We start from the raw sequence: 23,671 nt of genomic DNA on the forward strand, positions 1-23,671 counted from the left end.
CCCTGAGGCCTCCTTCAAGTACCTTTTATTTTTGAAAATGTCTTACAGTCTCCTTCACTCTGCCTCCTTGGTTTTCAACATTTAAAGCTTCTCTTAGGCCGAAAATGAAGACACTCTGTTCGCCAATCAGCCCATCTCTCTACCTTCCATTCATGAAGGTATGTCCCAGGCTTCCTATTCCTCACTATGTATATTCTCCTGAACCATTCCTTCCCAACCCTTTATGAAAACATTTTACGTTCACCCTTCAGTATTTCTCTGAGGTTATTTTTCAGAGATCACTACTTCCTGACCAAACTCAGTGGCCTGTCTTCAGAAGTTATTCCTGTTGATTTTTGTTCAAACATTTGCTTCACGAGGGCAAGGACTATGGTTTACACTTCCGGTATTTCTCTAACTATGTAAGTTTTAGGTTTATCTCCAAGCCTGAAGCACTTCAGAGGCCAGGAATGTAACAGATGTATTGTAGAGGCTCATTCTGTCTATTTGTTGACTATTTACAGCTGTGGTGCATCTGCTATGTATGTACATTCATGTTCCTATAAAAAAAATCTATGTGTTTCCAATTTACCAGCAAAGTGAGTTTCATGGACTAAGTAATCAAGATATTATGGATGAATGCTTTATGATATGAAAGAAGGCAACAAAATGTGGCAAAAAGTACCTGTCCAGGGCTTGCTAAAGGAACATCTAGACATGATCAAGGACTAGACATTTTATTGAAAGCAGAGCAAAAATTGTGATATAATTTTTTTTTTAATTAAATCAAAGAGTTAAAGAAAGAGGAAACAAAAACAAACAACCACAAAAACACCTGGGACTCTATAGAAAACTCGAGTTTAGCTTGGGGAAAAAAGAATGCAGTCAGAACAGGTGTGCTTAGGCCAAGTTTGGAACAAACCAGAAATGCCTTGGGGAGCTAGGGCCAGATTGGAAAGAAACATAATTTGTCAAAGGAGGGCAGGAATGCAGAGGTCATTCAGTCTCTAAGCACTGGAGTTAAAAATGTAAAGTTATTGCTTCTTGTATTTCTGTGATTGTAGCTTTGGTAGAGTGAGAAGGCCACCAGATGTGAAGTAAGAAGATCTCTGTTCTGGAATCGGGTGGGTGATCCCTCAACATAACTTCCATTTTCTCCTGGGTGCAGAGAATGGTTCTCACCTGTTCTGGGTTTCTATGAGATCATCAGCATGAAAAAGTCCTTGTTTGTTTGTACCCCTTGTTAAACATTACTCTTGAAGAGAAAGTACCATGCGAATCAAGTGTTTTTTTGTTTGAAGTTACTCTGAACATTTAGTATTTTTAATAAATATTCTATAAAAATTTTGGTGAAACTGTAATTGCTGAAAGCTTGATTTAAGAACCATGCTGCATTTTATCAACTTAAGGATTAAACAGAACCTTCAAGTTATATGCAATCAAAGGTCACCATCCACTGGCCCAATGGTATTATAAGTTTTAAGGTTACCTGCAAGCCTGAAGAACTTCAGAGGCCAAGAATGTAACAAATATGCAAAGCATTCAGCCCCACCCAGGATAGGAGGAAAGAGGGCAGTCAGATACCAAGTTACAAACAAAAGGAAAAAAAGTGTCTTTTGGACCAGACTTGCTGGCCTGACAGAGACTGGAGAATTCCTGACAGTGTCCCCTTCCCACCCTAACCTTTTGGCTCAGTGATGAGGTCACTCCTGAGGTTCACACTTCAGCCAAAGATTAGACAGGCCCATAAAACAAAATGGGACTAAAGGGGCACACCAGCCCTGGGGCAAGGACTAGAAGTAAGGAGGGGACAGGAAAGCTGGTAATAGGGAACCCAAGGCTGAGAAGGGAGAATGTGGACAGGTCATGGGGTTGTTAACCAATGTCATAAAACAATATGTACTAACTGTTTAATGAGAAACTAATTTGTTCTGTAAACCTTCATCTAAAGTACAATTAAAAAAAATCTAAAAACTCTGTCTTTCGAATCAACAAACCTGCCAAATCAAGCTTTGGCCTAGGGCCTCAGGCACTGTCAGAAACTGAGTGGAAAGTGGAATGTGAAGAAGTGATAACTCTTTGAGAGAGATCACTGAGAGACCTAACACAATAAGGGCTTTTAAAATTATCTCGAACAAAATCTTTGCCTCTCAGGAGCAACTTTACAATAAATTTTGTGGGGTTTTTTTTTTTTTTTGTAAAATTATTGGTGTGACTCCTTGATGATAAAGAAATCTGTAATATTTCCAGAAAATCAGAAATAAATAAAAGTCTTCTCTCTCTATGAGTTACTGAAAAGGGCACAGAGTTAAAAGGGCTATCTATGTCCAAATTCTAGATTTACTCCCTATTGGCTGTGATTTTAGGCATGTTACTTAACATCTCTGAGCCTCACAGGGTTGTTGTGAGGACTAAATAAAATAAGGGTTGGAAAGGGCTTACCCCAGTGATCAGAATATAATTGGTATGAAAAAATTACCCTCTTTCTCCCTCCCTCTTAACCTTCTCTCACAAGGAGCCCCATAATTTAACTGACAGAGAGGAAAATAACTGAAATAGGATTTGGGTTTTAGGCCAAAAACTAACTTTTAAGTCACATTTTTTTGTTGTTGTTAAAATGAAGATAACTGACTAAACCATGTTTAGTCACTAATATGAGTAAATAGTCGTTGTCCTGGTTCTGTGTTGTCTTTCAGGCAGCAATTTTCTTACTGGTAACATGGAAGAAATAGTATTATCTGTAAAATGAGGCTAACAGTATAAACCTCACAGGGTTGTTGTTGTGAGGATTAAATAAGGTCAGAAGACCGTAGCTCAGAACCACTTAGCAAGGGCTGGCTGTTTTCATATTACTGGTCTTTGCCTCTCTCATGGGACATCTGTGAGAAGAAGACACAATTGTTATCCATTGTTTCAGAAATACTTGCTGGCCTTCACTACTTTCCTCCACAGGTCACTTCTCACCAAGACTCTGCCCCTGCAGAACGGCAGTGTCACTCCTGAGGTGCCTGCTCCTTTGCGTACACCATTCATGTGATTGGTTTTTAAACAAACCACAGCAGAGCTTGTACTTCCAAATGAGAGTTGTATTCTTGCAAGCCCGTGAGAGATGAAACGTCTTGTTCCTATAATACTCTTCTACTCTGGGAACTTCCCTCAGAGCCTGCTACATGTCCCTCTGACTACCTCAGAGAGGCAAAGAGAATAGGATTTTAGTCAAATAGAGCAATAGGTTTTCGTGGGTAGCTTGTAAGTTGGCTCTAAAGGCAGTTCATGAATGTTTTTGAGCAATGGCAGCACAACTTTGAGAAGTGGCAACGTTAAAGACACACCATCATTTCAAGCCTTAGCCATAAAGGCCTGTGTTCAACCCCTGGCTCCACTACTCACCAGCTGCTCAGTCTTTCTGAGCCTCGTATCCTCATCTGTGACAAGGAGACCTGCTTGGCCTGCCTCACAGGACTGTGAAGTGAAAGTGAGGATGAGGCCCTTTAAGCATCAAGCCCGTCCCTGTACTCTGCACTAGCACCCTGTACTCACTAGTTCTAACAAGTGGTGTCTCACCAAGCCCACCAGGCAGTTTGTGCAAAACAGAAAGGAGGCACCCTCGGTGGTGGCACATAAGGAGGCCCGTGTCAGCCACGGAAGGTCCTTTCTGCCCATGCCCGCCCCTCAGCAGGATGCCCCAGGCTCACCGAGCGCCTCTCCACACTCCCTTTTTTCCTGCCATTCTTGCCTGGAATGACATCCAGTGAGCGATAGCTGGGTGGCTTCTCCTCAGGCCAGTCTGGGGAGTGTGAGCGGTGGCGGGTTCCCGAGCTCCGGGGCTGCCTCTCCTTCTCCTCCTCAGAGCTCCAAGAACTGAGGCGCAAGGGCAGTGGAGGGGAGTAGCTGCGGTGCCTGCGTCTCCTGTGCCTCTGGGCACTCTCTCGGGGGCTGGGCCTGTGGGGCCTCTCGGGACAGTGGCTCCTGGGAGGGGGGCGGCTGGACCGCCAACAGGCCTCGCTGGACAAGGGGCCATCACTGAGGCTGTCCCTGTCTGACCAGGGCCTGGGTGAGCCGTTCAGCCTGGAGCCACGGTGCCTCCCACTCCTCGAATGGTCCAGCTCCCTTTGCTCCAGTGCCCAGGGCTTTGGCCAATGGTCCTGGGGCTCCTGGTGGAAATCAGAGTAGTAGTGCTGCCTTCTCCCCTCCCTCAGATCCCAGGGTCCAGAGGGAATCTGGGTGAGCCACTCCTGGCGCAGGGAGTCGCTGGTCCTCCGTGAGGATGGCAGATCCCTGACCAGTGGGGGCAGGTGGATGATTCTGCGTTCCACGATCTCAGAGCCCAGCGAGGACAGCATGCTGCAGGGATGACCAGATCTGGCTTTGAGGTCAGGTGGCAGAGGCTGAGCCAGGTTGAGGTTCCGCAGCTCCTTCTCCAAATACTCTAGGACACCGTTGGCAATGGGGGGATGAGCAGCCATCTGGGTCATTGGCATCTGTGGGATGCTGGACCGCAGAGACAAATCTGAATGGAAACAAAGATAAGAACATGTAGAGCTGCTGGCCCAAAACAGCGCTCCTGGCAATCAGGGCACTAAAAGGTCACGTTAGTTAGCTTGAACCCACCCCTCCCATCAGTCACAAAAATACCCATCATGTTGGCCAGGGAGGTCCCGATCAGCCCATGTTCCTACCCTTGCCCTCTGCCCTCCCCACCTCAATTTTCTGGCAAGGTTTACCTCGCTGCAGCAGCGGGTTCATTGGGTAAGATGAAACCTGGGAGCTCCTGTCCGCCCCCCAGTACAGGGGTTTTTCCATCATCTGAGGGACTAAGGCCTGAGCCTGCTTCATGTAGTGGTGGCGGGCCAGGGCTGCAGGGGAAGAAGGAGAAATGCAGACCCTCAGCCAGGGCAAGCTCGACACCTCCCACTTCACTTCTCTCCACCTAGCAACCTTGCCAAGTGACCAGCTTCTCTCCTCCGAGTCCATTATGACCTATCTTAAACCCCATGTGTGTCAGAGTAGAACTGTGCTCCACAGGGTTTTCAAAGGCTGAGTTTTTTTTACAATAGATTGTCAGGCCTTTCTTCTAAGGTGGCTCTGGGTGAATTCAAACTTCCACCTTTTTGGTTAGCAGTGAAACACGTGAACCATTTGTATGACCCACAGCATAGGGTTAAAAGTTAAGGGAGTAGTAAATCAACTGCCCTTTTGGAAAGGAGCTTGGAATAACTTCCCTAGGTAAAACTGCAACTCCTGCACCCCAAGAAGGTGTATTATTCAAATTTGATGTTGTTGTTAGGTGCTGTCCAGTCGGTTCCCTAGCCTCAAAACATTTCACCATTCTACCTGTCTCCGAGGTCACCTAAAATGTACAGGTAGCTACATGGATACCAGCAATGAAATCTCCCCCACAGGCCGACAAGGCCCTCAGTCACAGGCCAGAAATAGAAAGTACAGATGCAAAGCGTTTAGAGAAGGCTGTGAGTCAGGGGTTGGGGGCTTTTGGGGGGCTTGCCAGAGATGCTCGGGGATGCTTGCTCAGAGTGGCAGAAAAAAAGGGAAGAATGTGGAAGTTGAAGGTCAGTGGGCAGAACTGCTGGTAAAGGGAGGACTGAAGGGTGTGTTTCTAGCTTGTACCCCAGCCCGGGGTGGGAGAAAACCTATGCGAAGAAGGTGAGAGGGAACGCAAAAAGCTGAAGCGGATTCCAGCGAATTCTTTAAACTCCTCTCCTCACTTTATTCGGTGTTGGGGTTTTCCCTAAGCAGCAGGAATCTCTCAAGTGGTGAGTGGGAAGGGGGAGGGGAAATACCATTTCATGAGGTATCAACAGCAATGTCACTCCAGCCCCTTAAAGACAGCTGGCCTGAAGTATACAACCCACTCAGTAAAAGTAAGTGCAAATTAAAAACAAAAGCATTTAGTTGTTTCTGTTCATGAATTTCTATTTCAAGGTCATTTTGACTGAGTGCCACGTGTCTCCCCAAGGTCTCTGCCTATCCATGCATGTAAGAAATGTACTCGTGCATGGAAATGCAGGAAACTGCTGCCTCAGGCTGAGAAAACGGGCGGCCCACAACCTGGCACTCTCACCTCCTTGGTCCTCCCCCTCCAGTCCCTTAAAAGTCTAGGCAATTCCACTCATGGTGACCTTACAGGATAGAGCTGAACTGCCCCATAGGGTTTCCAAGGCTTTTTTTTTAATCTTTACAGAAGCCACATCTTTCTCCTGCAGAGCAGCTACTGGGTTTGAATCAACCTTTTGGTTAGCAGCCTAGCACTTAACCATTCCACCACCGGGCTACTTCCCCAAGACCTTAACCAAAAAAAAAAAAAAAAAAACACCCAAACTCATTGCCGTGGAGTAGATTTTGACTCATAGCAACCCTATACGACAGAGTAGAACTTCCCCATAGGGTTTCCAAGGAGCGGCTGGTGGATTCAAACTGCCAACCTTCTGGTTAGCAGCCAAGCTCTTAACCACTGTGCCACCAGGGCTTCCCCAAGCCCTTGTTGTTGTTGTTAGGTGCTATCCAGTCCATTTCCTGAAGCAGCAGAGCTGGGCCTGAGGTTCCCTCCTGGCACAGTGGGAGAGGGTGGAAGGCAGGCATTCTGGACCCAGCTACACAGGATGGGGGTTTTGCTAAGGCAGCAGCAAAGGGGCAACTGGAGGGCTTCCCAGAGGCTCCAAGCGTGAAACAGGCTTCCAGCACAACAGGAAGTGGTTGCAGTAGACACCAGAAACGACTGGAGCTGCTGCCCTGTGCCCCAGAGAAAGTCACAGCTCATCCCCGAGGAAATCAGGTGCTAACTTACAAAACTTCACACACCTGTCACACCTGCATGCCAACACACAGCCCTCCAGACTCCCTGAAGACAAGTCCCTGTGCTCAGCACTTTCTTCTTCTCCCTGCTAACAGATGCCTTCCTGCTTGCTCCCTCTACCGGCCCCCAACAATAATGCTCTGTTTAATATGTGCTGGTCATTTTACATATGCTAACTAATTCTCAGGAGCCCTGGTGGCACAGTGGTTAAGCGCTCAGCTGCTAACCTAAAGGTTGGTGGTTTGAACCCACCAGCCGCTCTGCTCTGCAGGAGAAAGATGTGGCAGTCTGCTTCCATAAAGATTTACAACCTTGGAAACCCTAAGGGGCAGTTCTGTTCTATCCTATAGTGTCACTATGAACTGTAGGGTCACTACGAGCTATACGGTCTCTGTGAGCCAACACTGACCCAACAGCAATGGGTTTAACTAATCCTCAGAGACATCTCTTAATGTGGGAGTCAGATGAAGTTGGGGCTGAGAGGTAACCTTCCCAGCCCAAGGTCTCCCAGATGGTGACTGGCAGAGCCAGGGCGCGAACACGCAACTGTCTGACACCAAGCCTGTGCTTTTCCTACCATGCCAAGTCCCTGACTCCTTTATTTCTGTGAGGAAGCAAATAACTCTCCCCAAGGGGACCTCCTCAGTTCATTTCTCTTCAACTCAGCTGCTTATCTTTCCAGTCTAGTCCCTGCCTTCCATGCCTGGGGTCACCTGTTTCCACTGGGACAACCCTATTCTCTACCTCCCCCCTTTTAAATTAAATCCTGGTGTCCTCTAAAAGGTACCATTTGCCCTTTTGGTCACTTCCTTCTCCTACTCCCCCAATTCAGTAGAGGAGAAAGGGAAAGGGAAAGGGAAAGGTGGGCTTACCCCATGCTCCCCAGTAAAAGTAGACAGCGATAACTCCCTAAATACCCTTCCAGGTCCTGCACTAGCTTTCCTGTCATTCCCTGCCTTTCCCCCCATGCTCCCTTCTTGGCTACAACATTCTCCCCATGGTCTCTCCCTTCCTTGATGCACTAGCACAGATGGGAGCCAAATGGAAATAGAGTCTCCAGGCTTCTCCCTTGCCCTCCTGTCCCTGAAACAGCCCCAAGGAGAAGTCTGGACTATCTAAGGGCTTCCGTTGCTTATCTAATGGGGAATCAGACAAGTAATAAAAAAAGAAACACAGACAGAAAGTAACAAAGCTTCAAAAGACTTCCAATAAGTCGTCTTTGAACCTCAACGGAATAAAGTCTGCCTTAACAAAACAAAACCAAACGCATTGCCATGGAGTCGATTCCGACTCATAGTGACCCTATAGGCCAGAGTAGAATTGCCCCATAGGGCTTCCAAGGAGCAGCTGCTAGATTCGAACTGCTGGACTTTTGGTTAGCAGCCAAGCTCTTGACCACTGTGCCACCAAAGCTCCAAAGTCTGCCTTAGTCACCTTTAATGAGCTTGTTAAAAATACAGATTCCAGGGTCCCACTCCCAAAGTTTGTCTTTTAGTAGGTCTAATGCTGGGTGAGAAGTCTGTGTTTTTAAGAAGCTCCCTATTTCTAATGCAGGAAGTCATCTGGTAGTTGACTGTTGAGGGCTCTCAACAACACTTTCAGAAATAGGTCCTGGGACGTAGGTCTCTTAAATACAAGCTTTGAGGGTCAGATGGACTTCAACTTGAATCCCAGCATGTACTAGCTGCGTGACCCTGAGTGAGTTTTCAGTCTCTGACCCCAATCCTCTCATCTGTGAGCTGGGGATAACAATACCTATTTCACTAGTCTGTTGAGGTTAAATGAGATAAAACACATGAAATGCCTAATATGTGACACTCAAGAGATAACGGTTCTTGCCACTGTAATAAATCACTTCTTTTGCTATTAAGTCCCCATGAAAGGAGACAAAAGCACAGATTTGAGACTAAACCACCAAAGGCAGACTCTTCTTCATTTCTGAGGGAAACCAGGGCTAAGGGCATGTTATATAAGACCTCCCCTTTGTGATAAAAATGACCTCAACACCTCTTCTCACACTCCTCGGAGACCTGCACCTCTCCCCGGTAGCCAGCATCACCTGTGCCAGTCACCACGCAAAGCTAGTTCCTTTTGAAGATCTCCAACTGCGGTTGCCCATAACTGATTTTACCATTCACTTCCACTCTTACACAGCTTGTCTTTTGTACTCTTTTTGACCCCTGATCACTCAGCCCTGCCCCTTTTCCTCATACTATCAGTCCCATCTAACTTTACAGACCAGCCATTTCAGTGATATCTTCAGGAGCATTCTAGAATTCCATGCTCCTTTGAACTCTTGCCATTTCTCAGCCTTAGGGAACCACCAGCACAGGCTTCCTCCACTCCTGGCCCTAGGCTGCCAGAGCTGACTGAACATTCAGGCCACCCGTCTCAAATAACCATCCTCCCAATAGGGCCATCCTTGACTGATCTTCTATTGACCTCACCTTCCCTCCTCTACAACAGCAGTTTAAGCTTTTCACACTTCTCAGGTCTATTCTCCCCATAAAATTTCAGCTGATGACAACACCTTTGTTGAAGAAGAACTAGCCGGTGACATGGAGTCGACAGACCTGGGTCTAGTCAGGTCCCACCACTAACAAGCTGTGTAATTGTGCAAAAGTCTCTCTGGGCCTCGCTTCCCTCAGTTCTGAGGGGGGGGGGGGCTGGAGTAGATCAGAGTTTTTCAGTGTAGCCTGTGGCCCACCGCAGGGTGAGTCCAGCGGATTCTCTGGGGAGGAAGACCAGTAATGATCTAGGGATGAAAGTTGTTTCTTCAGTTCTCATGGAAAAAACAAGGTACAATTTAAAAACTTTCATTTCTAAGTTCCATTGTGGCTTGTTTACTAAGCGAATTCTCAAGAGTTACTAAAATTTGGTGTCATTTTTCCCTCTCTGTAGTCCTTTAGTTCCCGGGGGTGCAAATGGTTAACGTGCGTGGCTGCTAATCGAAAGGTTGGAAGTTTAGCCATCCAGAGGGTACCTCAGAAGAAAGGCCTGGCAATCCACAAAATCAGCATTGAAAACCCTATGGAGCAAAGCTCTATTCTGACACACATGGGGTCTCTATGAGCCAGACTTGACTGGAACGGCAACTGGTAGGCTAGCCCTTCATTAACTCTCACTGGAAAGTGGGAACAGCTTTAGGGAGGTGGGCTGTAGCCAGAGAATTTCAAGAACCACTGACCATCCCTCTCGAAGCTCCCTTCTGGGTCTAGAATTCTGGTTTGCTGAAATTGAGACAGGCTGGCATGAGCTGCCCGGGCTTCCTCCCTTATGTGTTAATCTTCCTCCACGTTTTAATGACTTCCTCTTTGTGCAGAGGTCAGGCAGTATTCTCCTTTCCATTCCAAAGCCAGTCCTTTCACTGTGGGCCTGACATCACTCCCGCTGGCTCCACCACTCTTCTGTAATCACCTCACTTCTTTTTTTTTTCTTTTTCCTTTCCATTTTTTTTTTTTTATTGTGCGTTAAGTGAAAGTTTACAGCTAAGTTAGTTTCTCATACAAAAATTTATACACGCATTGTTACATGACCCTAGTTACTCTCCCTATAATGAGACAACGCATTCCTCCTTTCCACCCCAGATTTCCCATGTCCACTCAACCAGCTCCTGTCCCTTTCTGCCTTCTCATCTTGCCTCTGGACAGGAGCTGCCCATTTAGTCTCATGTATCTACTTGAACTAGAAAACACACTCTTCACGATAGTCATTTTGTCTTATAATCCAGTCTAATCTTTGTCTGAAGAGTTGGCTTCAGGAATGTTTTTAGTTCTGGGTTAACAGAGAGTCCAGGGGTCACATATTCTGGGATTCCTCCAGTCTCAGTCAGACCATTAAGTCTGGTCTTTTTACCAGAATTTGAGTTCTGCGCCCCACTTTTCTCCTGCTCCGTCTGGGACTCTCTGTTGTGTTCCCAGTCAGGTCAGTCATTGGCATCACCTCACTTCTGAATGCCTCACTTCACTCACTGTCTGTTGACTTGGTTCTTTGCCTGCAAACACGCTTAGGGGTCTCTGATTTTAAAAATCAAACAATCCCCCATAAAAGGGCTTTCCTTAACAACTCCTGTTCCCTCTGTCAATCTCTTGTCACCAAACTTCTCGGGACAATCTGCCCTTTGTGACTTGATTTGAAAGTGATCTCATCTGCTCAGATCCCATGATCTTCATTTGTGGCATGTATTTCTTTGTTTTACCAGTTCTTTTAAATAAATTCTAACCACTTAGGAGAAACCACTCTCCCCAGAACCTGTTTATCAGCTTTGTGACAGTAGATGCCTTCATCATGCATGCTGGCTTTGTCCCCAGTCCTGCCTATTTTTAGTGGCCCACTGACCTAGGGATTCTAAGTTGGCATCTTGGGAGGGTTTTCTCTCATTTCATTCTGCATATTACTACTTAAGTAATAGTGACTTCTCCATGGCACCTCTCTCTGAGGCCCCTCAAAGGTGAGGAGCCCCATGGCCCGATATTGAGTTCTCTGCTATTTTCCTTCTCTTTAAGGAGTTCGTTGGTATCTCAGCCAATCCCTCAGTGATCTACACACAGAGGTCATGACAGGGCACTGTTACTGGAAACATTCACTTACAAGTCAAATGAACTTGGATTACAACACTGCACTGTTGTGACTACTTACTAGCTATGTAACTTCTCTGACCTTCAGTCTCATTCTCTGTTAAATAAGGATGACCTGCCTTCTAGGGTTGTTACGAGGATTCATTGTGGAACTATATGTAAAGGGCCTACACATAGAGTTTGTTTTTTTGTGTGTGTGTGTGTAGACATCCATTAAAAGTTAGTTCCCTTTTCCTGTAAGACAGCAACCTCAGAACATAGGTCTGAAACCAAACTCAGACCAATGTCCTTGACATTGTAGATTTTGCTTCTATCTTAAGAGATAATTTCTTATTTTTCCTTTAAAAATTTTCCTTTCAAATGGGCCAAAATGATGAGTGGTTATTTCTGGGAGCTCATATTTGTCTTTATATTTTCCTGCATTTCTCGAATTTTCTACAATGTAGTACTTTACTTGCATTATCAGGAAAAGGAAATGCTATTAAAAACTGAAAACCAAAACTACTTCCCTTTAGAGCAGTTGATTCCACTTCTTCATCTATTTACTAAGATTTTTGTAGAGTAATTTTTTACTCTTTTGTATTCTGTAGCCAACTTTCCTAAGACACATCACAATTCTGTTTTAAGGGGTCAAATTTCAGCTCAAAGAAAGGTCACATTAAAAGTGAGATCTTCTGCTCCCTTTGCCCTTGCTCTAACACCAAAACAAACCCGTTGCCATGGTGCCAATTCTGACTCATAGTGACCCTATAGGGGAGAGTAGAACTGCCCCACAGAGTTTCCAAAGAGTGGCTGGTGGATTCAAACTGCTGATCTTTTGATTAGCAGCTGAGATCTTAACCACTGTGCCAGCAGGAGTTCTCAAAACATGACCCCCAGACCAGCAGCATCAGCATCACCTGGGAACTTTGGAGAAATGCAAATCCTCAGGCCCCCTGCCCCCCAACAAGACCAACTGAGTCAGAAATCTTGTTGGTGGGGCCAGCAGTTGAGTTTAACAAGCCCTCCAGGTGGTTTTGCTGTGAATTTGAGTCTGAGAACCACTGCTCTTCCACCATTCTCTGATCTGTTCTTTTTGAGACATCTCTAAGGAGGTGTCTTCTCTCTCACTGCTACATTCAAATCATTCCTTCCAGCCACCTCAAGGTCAGTGCCAGGAGCAAGTACTGGAGCACAGAAACACCAGGACCACCACGGAAATGCCACCAGCAGGCAGAAGTATCTGAACTGAAAGGGGCCTCATCTGATAGCCTAGGAAGTGGACAGACAGCCACCTTCCATGTGGCCCTACAGCTTCCCCAAGCATCATTTTCAAGGCTGAGGCTAAAGTCACAGGAGAAAGTATGGAGAAGAACCTGGAAGGACCCAGAATTTTGACCTAGGCATGTGAAGCTTGTTTGTTTGGGGCTCTGCACTACCTCCTCCCATGGCTCTCCCCTCGCACCTTCCTCGGGGCAGCAGCAGCGGGTAGGACAGCAGGGGCAGCGGATGTGGCAGCAGCAATACTGAGGACAGCACTGGCACCAGCACACTCCAATCAGCAGGAGGAGGAGGAGGGCTCCCAGAATGATGAAGATCACCGTCAGCCAGTCTGTGGGGTGAGAAGCCGAGCAGGGGTTGAACTAAAATATCCAGGGAGGTGCTTCCAGTTCTAACATTCCAGAGGTTCAATAAATACAACTCTCGACCTACAGGTTAAGGTTGAGCAATATGCTGGAAAAGAAATAATTTGGTTTTGATAAGAGAGTTTCAGAGGTTGGCAATTCCATACCAACAACCCAATTTGCTTGCTTTTGTTTTTCCTCTATGTAAAAGTGTCATAGTAGTGGGTGGCCGGATAGAAAACTCCAACACCACTTACGCAGGACGATGAGCTTCACCTCCTTATCCGGGTCACCTGACGTGTCCCCTGGTGCCTCAATGGTGCAATAATACACTCCGTGGTCCCACCACATCACTTCATTAATCACCAGATCTGCTCCTGCACAGCAAGAAGGGAGAACAGGCCAGCAGTTAGAATAGAGGGCAATGGGTTCTGAATCATGGTAGCTTCAAGACTCTAACATTGTCTTTCCACATCCTAAAAGGGCCCCTTGACAGCTCAGAGAATGGTTTTGATTCCTTCCTTTGAGATCTTCCTATTTCTCTAACAGCATAATGATGGTAGACCCGACCATTCATTGAGTCCTACCAGTCACACTGTAAGAATTTTGGATATATTGCCTCATTTAACTCTCACCACAACTCTTTAAGTGGGTAAGGTAGACATTATTAGTTGTCTCCTAGTGTCTGTTCTTCCCTTCTCCCAAGGTCATAGAATTTTGGCCACGTACATGACCAACCAGAATACAAGTAGTCCTCAACTTATGATGGGGTTCCATTCCAATGACTCCATTGTAAATCGGTTCTGATGTAAGTCGAATACCTCATTTTATTTTTTTTTAGCTTTCATTATTATTACCTTTCGTTGTCAGTATCTTTATAAATCTGATCTTTATTTGTCTTGGGGGTTGTAAATGTTACATATAAATTTACAGATATGTGACATCAGCAGACTACATGATGTAGTATATATTATTAACAATAAGATTTACCAAAACAAAAACAGATGATCATAAGTGTGGTTCGTTGTAACTCGAATATGTCATAAGTGGGGGACTACCTGTAAAGTCAATATTTCCCATCCTGTCTCACAGGTGGATGTGGACATGGGACTCAGTTCTAACCAATGGGATGTAAGGACCACATGATGGCACCCAGGAACTTTCTAAAAATTGGTCTGTGAACACCATAGCTCTTTCTTCTTCATCTATTCTGCTATCTGGAAAGCAAGTGTGATGGTTGCCATCTTGGACCATGAGGAAGAAGATGACATTCTTGGTAACCTGGAAGGAGCCTGAGTCTCTGAGGACCACTGGAACAAAGCCACCACATTTGTCCTGGCCTGTCTATCCCTGAATTTATACATGACAAAGAAATAAACTTCTTTATTGTTTAAGCCACTGATATTTTGGGCTTTTATTTACTTGCAGCCAAACTTAATCCTAACACATACAGGGGAAATGATTATTAGCCTTCTTTACAGATGAAAAACCAACATTCAAAAAAGCTATATTATTCTCTAATAACATACAGACAATGCGTAGCAGAGGTATGTTCAAAACCACATCTCCCTGCCTCAAGGTGGTGCTCCTAGCCACCAAAAGTTCAATAAATACAGCTCTTGACCTATGGGTTAAATTTAGGTGTGTCATCTCCAAACTGGGTGGTAAATGCCACAGCCTGGATCCCTTACCAGCTGCAAATGAAAAGATACCTCTGGATCTTGAAGGGACAGATAAAATGAGCTTGAATAAGTAAGAATAAAATGTTAACCAAGGAAAGAATTTCAGTTCTCCTGGGCACCAAGTGCTGTGCGACCCCATTAAGATAAATGAATGACAGCATATATGTTCAAATTTAGCAAATTCAACAAACGTTTATTAAAGACCTTCTGTGGGTCCAGCGCTATGTCAGGCACTGTGCGAGACCTGAAGAGGAACAAGACCCTTCTCTACCCTGAAAGGGCTTAAAACCCTGTCCACAGCTTCCATGTCTCAGTGTGACGGCTGCCCTGCTATCATACAGTAAGTCCTAGGAAACAGCCTGAAGTTCTTAAAGACTTGCTCCTGCACAGTTAGGAGTCACATCTGCAATTCTTTACTATTTGTTTGTCAAAAAGGAAATGAAACAAAAATGTAAGGTCACGCAATATTGGAACAAACTTTGACTTCTGTTTCCTTCTCTTTTTACGTCAATTCCTACAATACTTTTCCTACCCAAAGTTTTCCAGACCCACCTCTTTCCCCAGACACAAGCTTCCCCAGGCTTGGAAGAATGGCAAAAGTGCTTTGAGGGAAATTTCCCCCTCAAAGATTAACGTGTATTTTAAGTCTGCCTCAATTTTTATTGGAGATACAGAGTATTTTAGGGATGTCAGGGTAATGGAGGTATGATCATATGTTAATATTTTAAATGACCCAAGAGCTGATTGGACAGGGTCATCTCAAATGATGCAAACACAGGCATTAATTAAAGAATCAGAAAACAAGAGCTTTGGGAAGTCTAGAGGCAGAAATAAAAACCAAGGAGGAATACTGCTTTCCTGTGGGAGTAAGAAAGAGACAAGGTTTGGTCCAAAGGTTGTTGGGATTGGAGGGTAGTGAATGGTCCACCCGAAAATTAGAGAAAAAATTAAAAAAAAAAACAGAAGAGCAGGGACTATCACCAATGAGGGCTTCATCCTTCAGAATCTGGAAGACAGACCTGCTTAATTAAAAAGACTTTAAGCCTTGGAGCACAGATTAGAATTAATCCTCCTGGCTCTGGAGAAAGTAGAATCAACCTGAATCCTTGAAGGTATACCTGGAGAGTAAAGAAGTGGACTCCAGGTAGCCATCTTGAAAGTTCCTATTTCCTTGGATATGGACAACAGCAGTGACCAGAGAGGAACTCAAGGGGCCTGTGGTTTGAGCAGGCCCTGAGAGCAATCGGGGAAGGAATCAGAGAAGCCAGATCCACATCTTAGTCCTGAATCTCGGAGAAGCAAGTCTCAGTGGGAAACCACCCACTCCCAGATCTTTAGCCAAAGATGCAGGACATCCCCTGGTCCACAGACCAACTTCCGGGGGAGTAACTTCAGATGGCACTGAACATTCTATGAATCTGGCACTTTCCTCAAAAAATGACAGTGACCAAGTAGACCATCAAGCAGAAAAAAAAAGGTAAATTCCCAAGCTGACGCAGCCTGCTGGGCCTGGTGTCTGCATGTCCCTCCCACCTCCAGTTCCCCTGCTGCCTCCCCCACACTCACGGTTCTGGATGGTGATCTTTCGCTGGCGGTAATCCACCCCCAGCACAGGCTCATTCTGCCCCCGCCGCTGGGCCACGATGCGGACCTCTCGCTGGCTGTCGTTGCAGTCATTGGATGGGTCCTGGCCCAAGGATAAAGCCGCCTGGTATGCTGAGATGAGAAGAGGGGACACAGCCGTCACACAGCAACGGGAAGTTCTCGCTAAGAAAGGTGCCCTTACTCTTGCCTGGAGCAGTGAAGCTTCTCAAATTTTATTGAACCTACAAATACCTGGGGAATCTTGTTAAACCTGCAGATTCTGATCTGTTGGTCTGGAGTGGAAGCTGAGATTCTGCACTTCTAATAAGCTCCCAGGTGATGCCAATGCTATCGGTCCAAAGACCACTCTTTGAGAAGATTTCAAACCCCTCCCATAGCCCATCATCTCCAAATACTGGGTCACCCCCCTCCCCTGTCTCCCATCCCAACTTCCTTTGCCTCATTTTCTGAGTCACCCCAGCCTCAGCTCCCATGGAGTTCATCCATCTTCTCTTAAAATATAAGGTTTGAAAGCTGTTAAATCTGCCAATGGCTGATTAACCCAGGCATTTGAAGAGTAACCCCCAAGAAACAACGCCTCAATTAAAGAGGGGTCTTGTGGGGGCCACGTCAGATTCAGTGGTGGCTAAGACAGTCAGTTTTGTGGTTCTACTCAAACCATACTGTGAGACCTTGGCCCCAGATCTACAAAGGTAAAGCACGTGCCTCCCCCCTCCTTTTCCTCATCTCACGAAGCTCAGTTCCTTCCTAAGAACAGGGCGTCTATTTCATCTCTTGAAATTTCCAAAGGTTGTCTTCAGGTTGACTGCAGGGATCTGGATTCCTTCTTCCTTGAGAGAGGGCAGAGGAGGCAGCCAGGGAAGAGCTTCGGCTCCAGATGCAGAACTGAGATGAGTGAGGCCGTCATTACTGAGAGGCAGGACTTGGCTAAACTAAAGGGGAGTTGTCCAACAACAAGTGGGCTGCCTGTGGGGCTGTGAGTGCTCCATCCCTGAAAGGGTCTAGTCAGAAGAGGATGACCACCCATCAGGAAGGCTGTCTGTACAGGGAAGCTGGCCCTGGGTGGGAGGTTTCACCAATGACACCTAAGGTCCCATGTATCCTGGAGAGTATAGAAGTCTGTTCTTGTTGGCATCCCAAGGTGGTGGGGGTGGTAGATTGGCTGCACCATCTTAGTGTGCTGACATGGAACCAGGCATGGACCAGGAGGCAGGATTACTCTCCCTTTTACTTAATGTCTGAGCTGTCTTAAAACATTTTAGAACAAGGTGGGACACACATTTAAAAATAAATAAAATAATGTGTGACCTTAAACACATCATTTCACCACCCAGGGCTTAGCATGTTTATCTATAAAATGAGGGACCTCTATGGCTTCTTCTCACTATTAGGATTTGTGATCCTACATAATTCCAATCCCTAAAGCAGTAAGTATAATACTTTCCAGAGGTGCCTGCGACCCAGCGAGAGCAGGGGCAAGGGGACACTCACAGGCAGAGTAGTAGTCAAAGATGGGGTCCTTGCAGAAGGACTTGAAGCGCCATGTCACCACCACATCCCGGAGCTGGGCAGAGGTGGTGTAGTCACATTTGAGGACGACCGAGGCAAAGAGGGTGACATAGCGTTCTGTGTGCTGGACCGTCACCAGCAAGGACAGACACCCTGAAACCAAGAGCCAGGAGACAATGCTGAAATCAGATCAGGTCTCCGAGGAGTGGCCTGCTTCTGTTCATGGGGTAATAAAAGCAATGCAAATGAGCAAAACATACTGCCCCCCCTGCCTGACTTTGGCTGGGGTGGGGGATGCTAACAGGCAGACCTGAGTTCCTATATGGCCTGGCAGGGGTGGGGAGGGGACTACACCTAGTCACCCTGGAGGATATGTAGGAGAAAAATGGCTAAGGACCACTCCCAAGAGCTTACAGTCCACTGACAGTGATAAAATATCCATCAACTATAAAAATATTAAAATAGGCCATATTTGTATGGAGCAATCTTTCTAATACATTTCTTTTTTCATGTCACTTCTTTGTTTAAAATGTTTCCCATTTCCCTAAGGATAAATTCAAACTTCATAACCAGATCTGAGGCTCAGCAGCTCTGCCTTCCGCCTTTCTCTCCTGACTCATTTTCCTTCATGCCTCACCTCACACTCAGGGTTTCAGCCATCTGATCTCATTTCAGTCCTTTCTGTGCTAGTCTCTCTCTCTTCTCTGGGTCTTCACACGTGTGTATTTCTCAGCCTGGAACATTGTTCCATATCACCGGCCACCAGCTCCACTCCTATGATGATTCATTTTATGTGTCAACTTGGTCACATTTGTTTGGTCAAACTCCAGTCTAGATTTTGTTGAAAAGGTATTTTGTTGATTGATTAACATTTATGGTAAGTTGACTCTAAGTAAAGGAGATTATCCTCATCCAATCAGTCGAAGGCCTTAAGAGCAAAAACCGAGGTTTTCAAGAGAAGAGGGAAATGTGCTTCAAGACTGTTAACAGATTTCCTGCCGGTGTTGCCAGCCGATCAGCCTGCCCTACAGATTTCAGACTCAAGACTACACCACCAACTGTTGTCTGAGTTTCCAGCCTTTGGGCCTGCCCCACAAACTTCAGACTTGTCAGCCTCCACAATCTTGTGAGCCAATTCCTTAAACTCTCTTTCTGTCTCTATTGTACTTGGTCGTGTAAACAGTTAACACGCTTGGCTTTTAACCAAAAAGTTGGAGGTTTGAGTCCAACCAAAGGTGCCTTGGAAGAAAAAGGCTCAGCAATCTACTTCTGAAAATTCAGCCATTGAAAACCTTACAGAGCACAGTTCTACTCTGGTACACATGGGATCTCTGAGGTGGAATCAACTTGACTGTATCTGGTTTATTGATTCTGTTTTTCTGTTTCTCTGGAAAACCCTGACTGATAGAACTCTCTTCAGTGGGTTAATTAGTATTCATTCTTTAGATACTCAGCTTAAATTTCACCTCCCTCAACAAGCCTTCCCTGAATCTGCAAGCCTGGGAGAGGGGCCTCAGCTCTGTATTTCCAAAGTGTCTCGTCCCATGCCCAAGCAACACTTGTCACATTTCTGGTGATGGCCTGTTTACTGCAGACTCTGAGGCTGACTGGGTTTGTCTCTAACCTACTGTTCAAACACCAGCACCTTGTACCATGCCTGTCACCTGCTTGGCACTCAACAAATGTTTGTGGAATAAACGATTGAAGGAATGACCAAGAATATATTTACCAGTGGAAACTGACTACAGATGGTCAATGTAGGCACAGGGCAAATAAAATAAAAAAGATATGAATTCAGAGTTTTCCCTTTTTCTTTTGAAAAATTCTCTCTCCCTACCCTCCAAACCTACAGACATACTTAAAGCCCCAGGGTTGCCTCGATGAGAAACCAGAAGGTACAGAAATGTCAGGAAGGACTTCAGCATAGTCAGGGGTTCACACATAACCAGTATCTTCCTGGAATGTCCCTGTGTTAGTACGGCTTCTAGACTGAGTTATTCGGGGGTCTTCTAGTGGGAAGGTGTCATGTACTCAAACTTGAGCATGCATCAGAATCACCAGGAGGGCTTATTAAAAAAAAAAACTCAGATCGCTGAGCCCTGTCACCAGAGTTTCTGATTCAGTAAGGCTTGAGCAGGGCCCAAGAACTAATATTTCTAGCAAATTTTCAGTAGATGCGAATATACTGGTCTGAGGACCATACTGGTCTGAGGACCATACTTTGAGAAGGACAGATTGAAAAAACAAAAATAAAAATACAGGCTTTGGAGTCAGACACAACTGGGTTCAAATCAAACTTTACTGCTTACTCAGACATTGGACAAGTTCCTTAATCTCTCTGAGCTTCTTTTTCTTCAGCTATGAATAGGTTTGATAATAGTACTAGCCACAGCAGGCCATTGCAAGAATTCAGTGAGGTAATTCACTTACAGTGCTTGGCATGGTGCCTGGAACATGTGGCTGCCGTGTGTGTGTGAGTCTCTTTCCCTTCACTCCCTTATTACAATGGCCAGGAGAAAGGGCTTCGGGCTGGGGTCTCCTCAGTAGAATTCTCAGGTGGAGCCAGCTACATTTTGATGGGTGGTGCCATGGTTAACCCACTCAGCTGCTAACCAAAAGGCTGGAAGTTTGAGTCCACCTCTTTGGAGAGGGACCTCAAAAGAATGGCCTGATGACATACTTCCAAAACATTAGTCACTGAAAACCCTGTGGAGCACAGTTCTATTCTAACACATGAGGTTGCCAAGAGTCAAAGTCAACGTGACAGTAGCTGGTTTTTACCTCCCATGAACAAAACAGTTATAGTTACTTCTTACAGAGCAGATGGGATGTCTTGATGGCCAGAGCTGCTTGATTCTGGGTCCTGCCTCACCTTCTGGTCACAGCCAGCACAACAGTTCTCTGAGGCCTGTGATGGGCACCTGCACCCCTTTCTCACCTCACATGGAGAGACAGCAAAGTGCTGCTCAGGTCAGGCTCTGGCCCCCAGAAATGACCCCAACCATCTCCAGGGCTGTGATGAGGAAGTTTCCGCGACAGCTGTGCTGGAGAGAGGCTTTGCAGAAGCGTAGAGGGAGATGAGTGGGGAGGAAGGCTTCATGGAAGGAAGAGATTTAACCTAGATCCTAAAGCTCAGGTCAGATTAAAATTAGAAGGGTGAAGGGAGCGGGGAACTAATTATTTCAAAGAGGAAGAAAGGAGCGGGCAATGAGCCTTGTCAGAAGGAGCAGTTCCTTGGGGATCCTGGAGGAAACCAACCTAACTGGCTTTACGGAAGACAGAAAAAAGAGAGAGAAAAAAAAAAAAAACCAATCCCATTGCCATCAAGTCAATTCCAACTCACAGTGACCCTATAGGACAGGGTAGAACTGCCCCATAGAGTTTCCAAGGAGTGCCTGGTGGATTTGAACCGCCAACCTTTTGGTTAGCAGCTGTAGCTCTTAACCACTGCGCCACCAGGGTTTCCATGGGAGATACAGGGGATAAGAAAGGTAGGGCAAGAGTGGTGAGGGGGAGGCAAGGGAATGGGGTAGAGTAAAAATCCTACTCCAGTGTCTATTTCTAGTTGACGAATAATCACAGAAGACTTTTCTGAAGAAGAGTAACAGGGTGAGAGTGGTTGTTTTTAGGAAGATGGGTGACTTTTTAAAATTCAGCACTGATCTGGAAAAAGAGTATCATTTTGAGACTAAATGTTGAGTAGTTTGGCGGGGGAGGCAAATAGCTGCTGTGTCTACCAACTGCAGGATTCCAGCAAATCAGAATGGAAGGGCCAGTGACCAGTATCTCAAGACTGTTACTGTTGTTAGCTACCGTCAAGTCAGCCCCTGACGCATGGCAACCCAACGTGTTAGAGTAGAACTGCTCTATAGGGTTTTCTTGGCTGTAATCTTTTGGAAAGCAGGTCACCAGGCCTTTCTTCTGCATTTCTGTCAGCAGTCCATCGCAAACCTCTTGCACCACCCAGGCTCTTTATTTTGTAACCTGCTTTTGTATTCTTGCCCCCACCCTACACCATCCCTTTTTTCCCAGAACTGACCTGAAAGAAACCAAGGAGCTTTCACCCACCATACCTTTAACCGAGTGGCAGAAACAGCTACAGTTGAGGTTCTGACAATGAAAGGAGTACCACAGTCCACACCGGCTTATTTTGTTCAGCAACACATACAGTTCAGAATAGAGAGGAGAACACTGGTTTGTGGTTTAAACAAAATCTTCGGTTCACATTGCACTGGCAAGTATTTTCTCTTACACACTGGGAGAAGACAAGCTGTGCCCACTTCATATACAGCAAATCTGAGACCTGGAAGAATTAAGTGACTTGTCTGTGGTTGTCTCTTATCTAAGGGGTCAGAGTCAAGGTTCTGCCCCTCAGCACTGCTCTTGTCACTCTGCCCAGCTACTCTTTAAATAAAGGAAGATGTCTGCTATTCAAAAGCTTGGGGGCCATGCCGTGTGAGCAATAATTAAAATACACTGGCAGCAGTTGGACACCACGATTCATTACCTGCATATTGTTTATTTGGATGAATGGTAATTTGACCTAATTAGCAGTTTATTAAAAGGGCTCTAGTTCAACATCACTCGTATAGAGGTGGAGCACTTGGGGCGAGTGGGTTTGCTGGGGAATTTGGTTGGAGCCAGAAGCTGTTGAGGTAGCTTTGAAGACTGCTGAATCTGACACCCTGAGGAAGGGAATAGGGACAAGATGATCACCTTCCTTATCAAATACACAGTCAGCTCTCCTTACATGAATGCGCTTATTATGGGCAAACCATATCCGGCGTGACACAACTCACCCTTACTGACGTCGGCGCTGGTTTGGTTGCCTGGGTATTCCTTTTCTCCTCACCTCTGTTTCACCCCTTGTACAAACTTCAAGCCTTGAAATGTGCCAGGTTTCCAAACCTTCTGACCATGTTGAGCTCACTCACATGCCTCCCAGGTGTCTGCCAACCTCACAGCATCCTACAGAGTTCCCAGAACTTCACCTCCTGCTCCCCACCCTGCCGCACACACACAGGGAGAGTGGGAAAGGGTCCCAGGAGAAGAGGTACTGAATAGCCAGCAAATTCTGCTCCCTTCTCAGTCACAGCTGCTGGCCTCCAGCACCCACTGTGTACCAGCTGATGCGGTTACATTGTCTTTAATCCTCACAAAGTTCCCTAGAGTGGGTATCAGCCCTGCTCATACACGTGGCATAGAAGTTTAGAGAGAATAGGCCAATCCCCTATGTGCCCAATAATGTTACGACTGAATTGTGTCCCCCCACCCCCACCCCCCAAAAAAGATACGTTGAAGTCCTTTCAACAGTTTTGGTACCTGTGAACACCAACTTGTTTGGAAATAGGGTCTTTGAAGATGTTATCAGTTAACATGAAGTCATGCTGGAGCAGAGTGGTCCTAATCCAATATGAGTGGTGTTCTCATAAAGGAGAAGAGACATAGAGGTAAAACCATTTTGTGGTGATTGAGGGAGACGTGAAGCTATGCTGCAGCTACAAGCCAAGGACCGCCTGGGGCTACCAGAAGAGGGAGAGACAGAGCCTTCGCAAAGAACGCCCCTGCCAGCACCCTGCATTCAGACTTCTAGCCTCCGGAACTGTGAGACAATAGCTTTCTGTCAGTTTAAACGACCCAGTTTGTGGTCCTTTTTGTTACAGCAGTCCTAGGAACAAACGCAGCTAACAAGTGTCAACTTCTCTTTTAAACTAACTCTACTGGGTATGCGCAGTACTAAGCAGGTCAAGCTTTTCAAGAAGCCAATGGCAGCAGGTTCTGGGCTGAAAACATGAGCAGGTTCAAAAATATAAATCCCCTGATTATACACATCCTGGTTGCATCTTTACTCTTTTAAGCTAACAGCCACATTTCCAGATTCTTAAATTTTCTTTCTATTGCTCA

The 23,671-nt window shown here is 45.8% G+C and overlaps 1 protein-coding gene across 1 annotated transcript in view; it reads right to left on the reverse strand.

The window, feature by feature from the left end:
- Positions 1–535: 535 nt before the first annotated feature.
- ILDR1 (immunoglobulin like domain containing receptor 1) overlaps positions 536–23,671 on the reverse strand; it is a 34,096-nt gene continuing 10,960 nt past the window's right edge. Inside the window, exons 2-9 of the mRNA XM_064267659.1 lie at positions 23,484–23,550; positions 21,841–21,958; positions 17,750–17,920; positions 16,220–16,369; positions 13,229–13,348; positions 12,812–12,958; positions 4,704–4,835; positions 536–4,489 (exon numbers count right to left, since the gene is read on the reverse strand). Of these exons, the coding sequence (XP_064123729.1) occupies positions 3,615–4,489; positions 4,704–4,835; positions 12,812–12,958; positions 13,229–13,348; positions 16,220–16,369; positions 17,750–17,920; positions 21,841–21,958; positions 23,484–23,550 (1,780 nt within the window). The 3' untranslated portion in view covers positions 536–3,614. The remainder of the gene's footprint in view (positions 4,490–4,703; positions 4,836–12,811; positions 12,959–13,228; positions 13,349–16,219; positions 16,370–17,749; positions 17,921–21,840; positions 21,959–23,483; positions 23,551–23,671) is intronic.

The sequence above is a fragment of the Loxodonta africana genome, chromosome 1 (assembly GCF_030014295.1).
Source record: "Loxodonta africana isolate mLoxAfr1 chromosome 1, mLoxAfr1.hap2, whole genome shotgun sequence".
Classification (NCBI taxonomy): domain Eukaryota; kingdom Metazoa; phylum Chordata; class Mammalia; order Proboscidea; family Elephantidae; genus Loxodonta; species Loxodonta africana.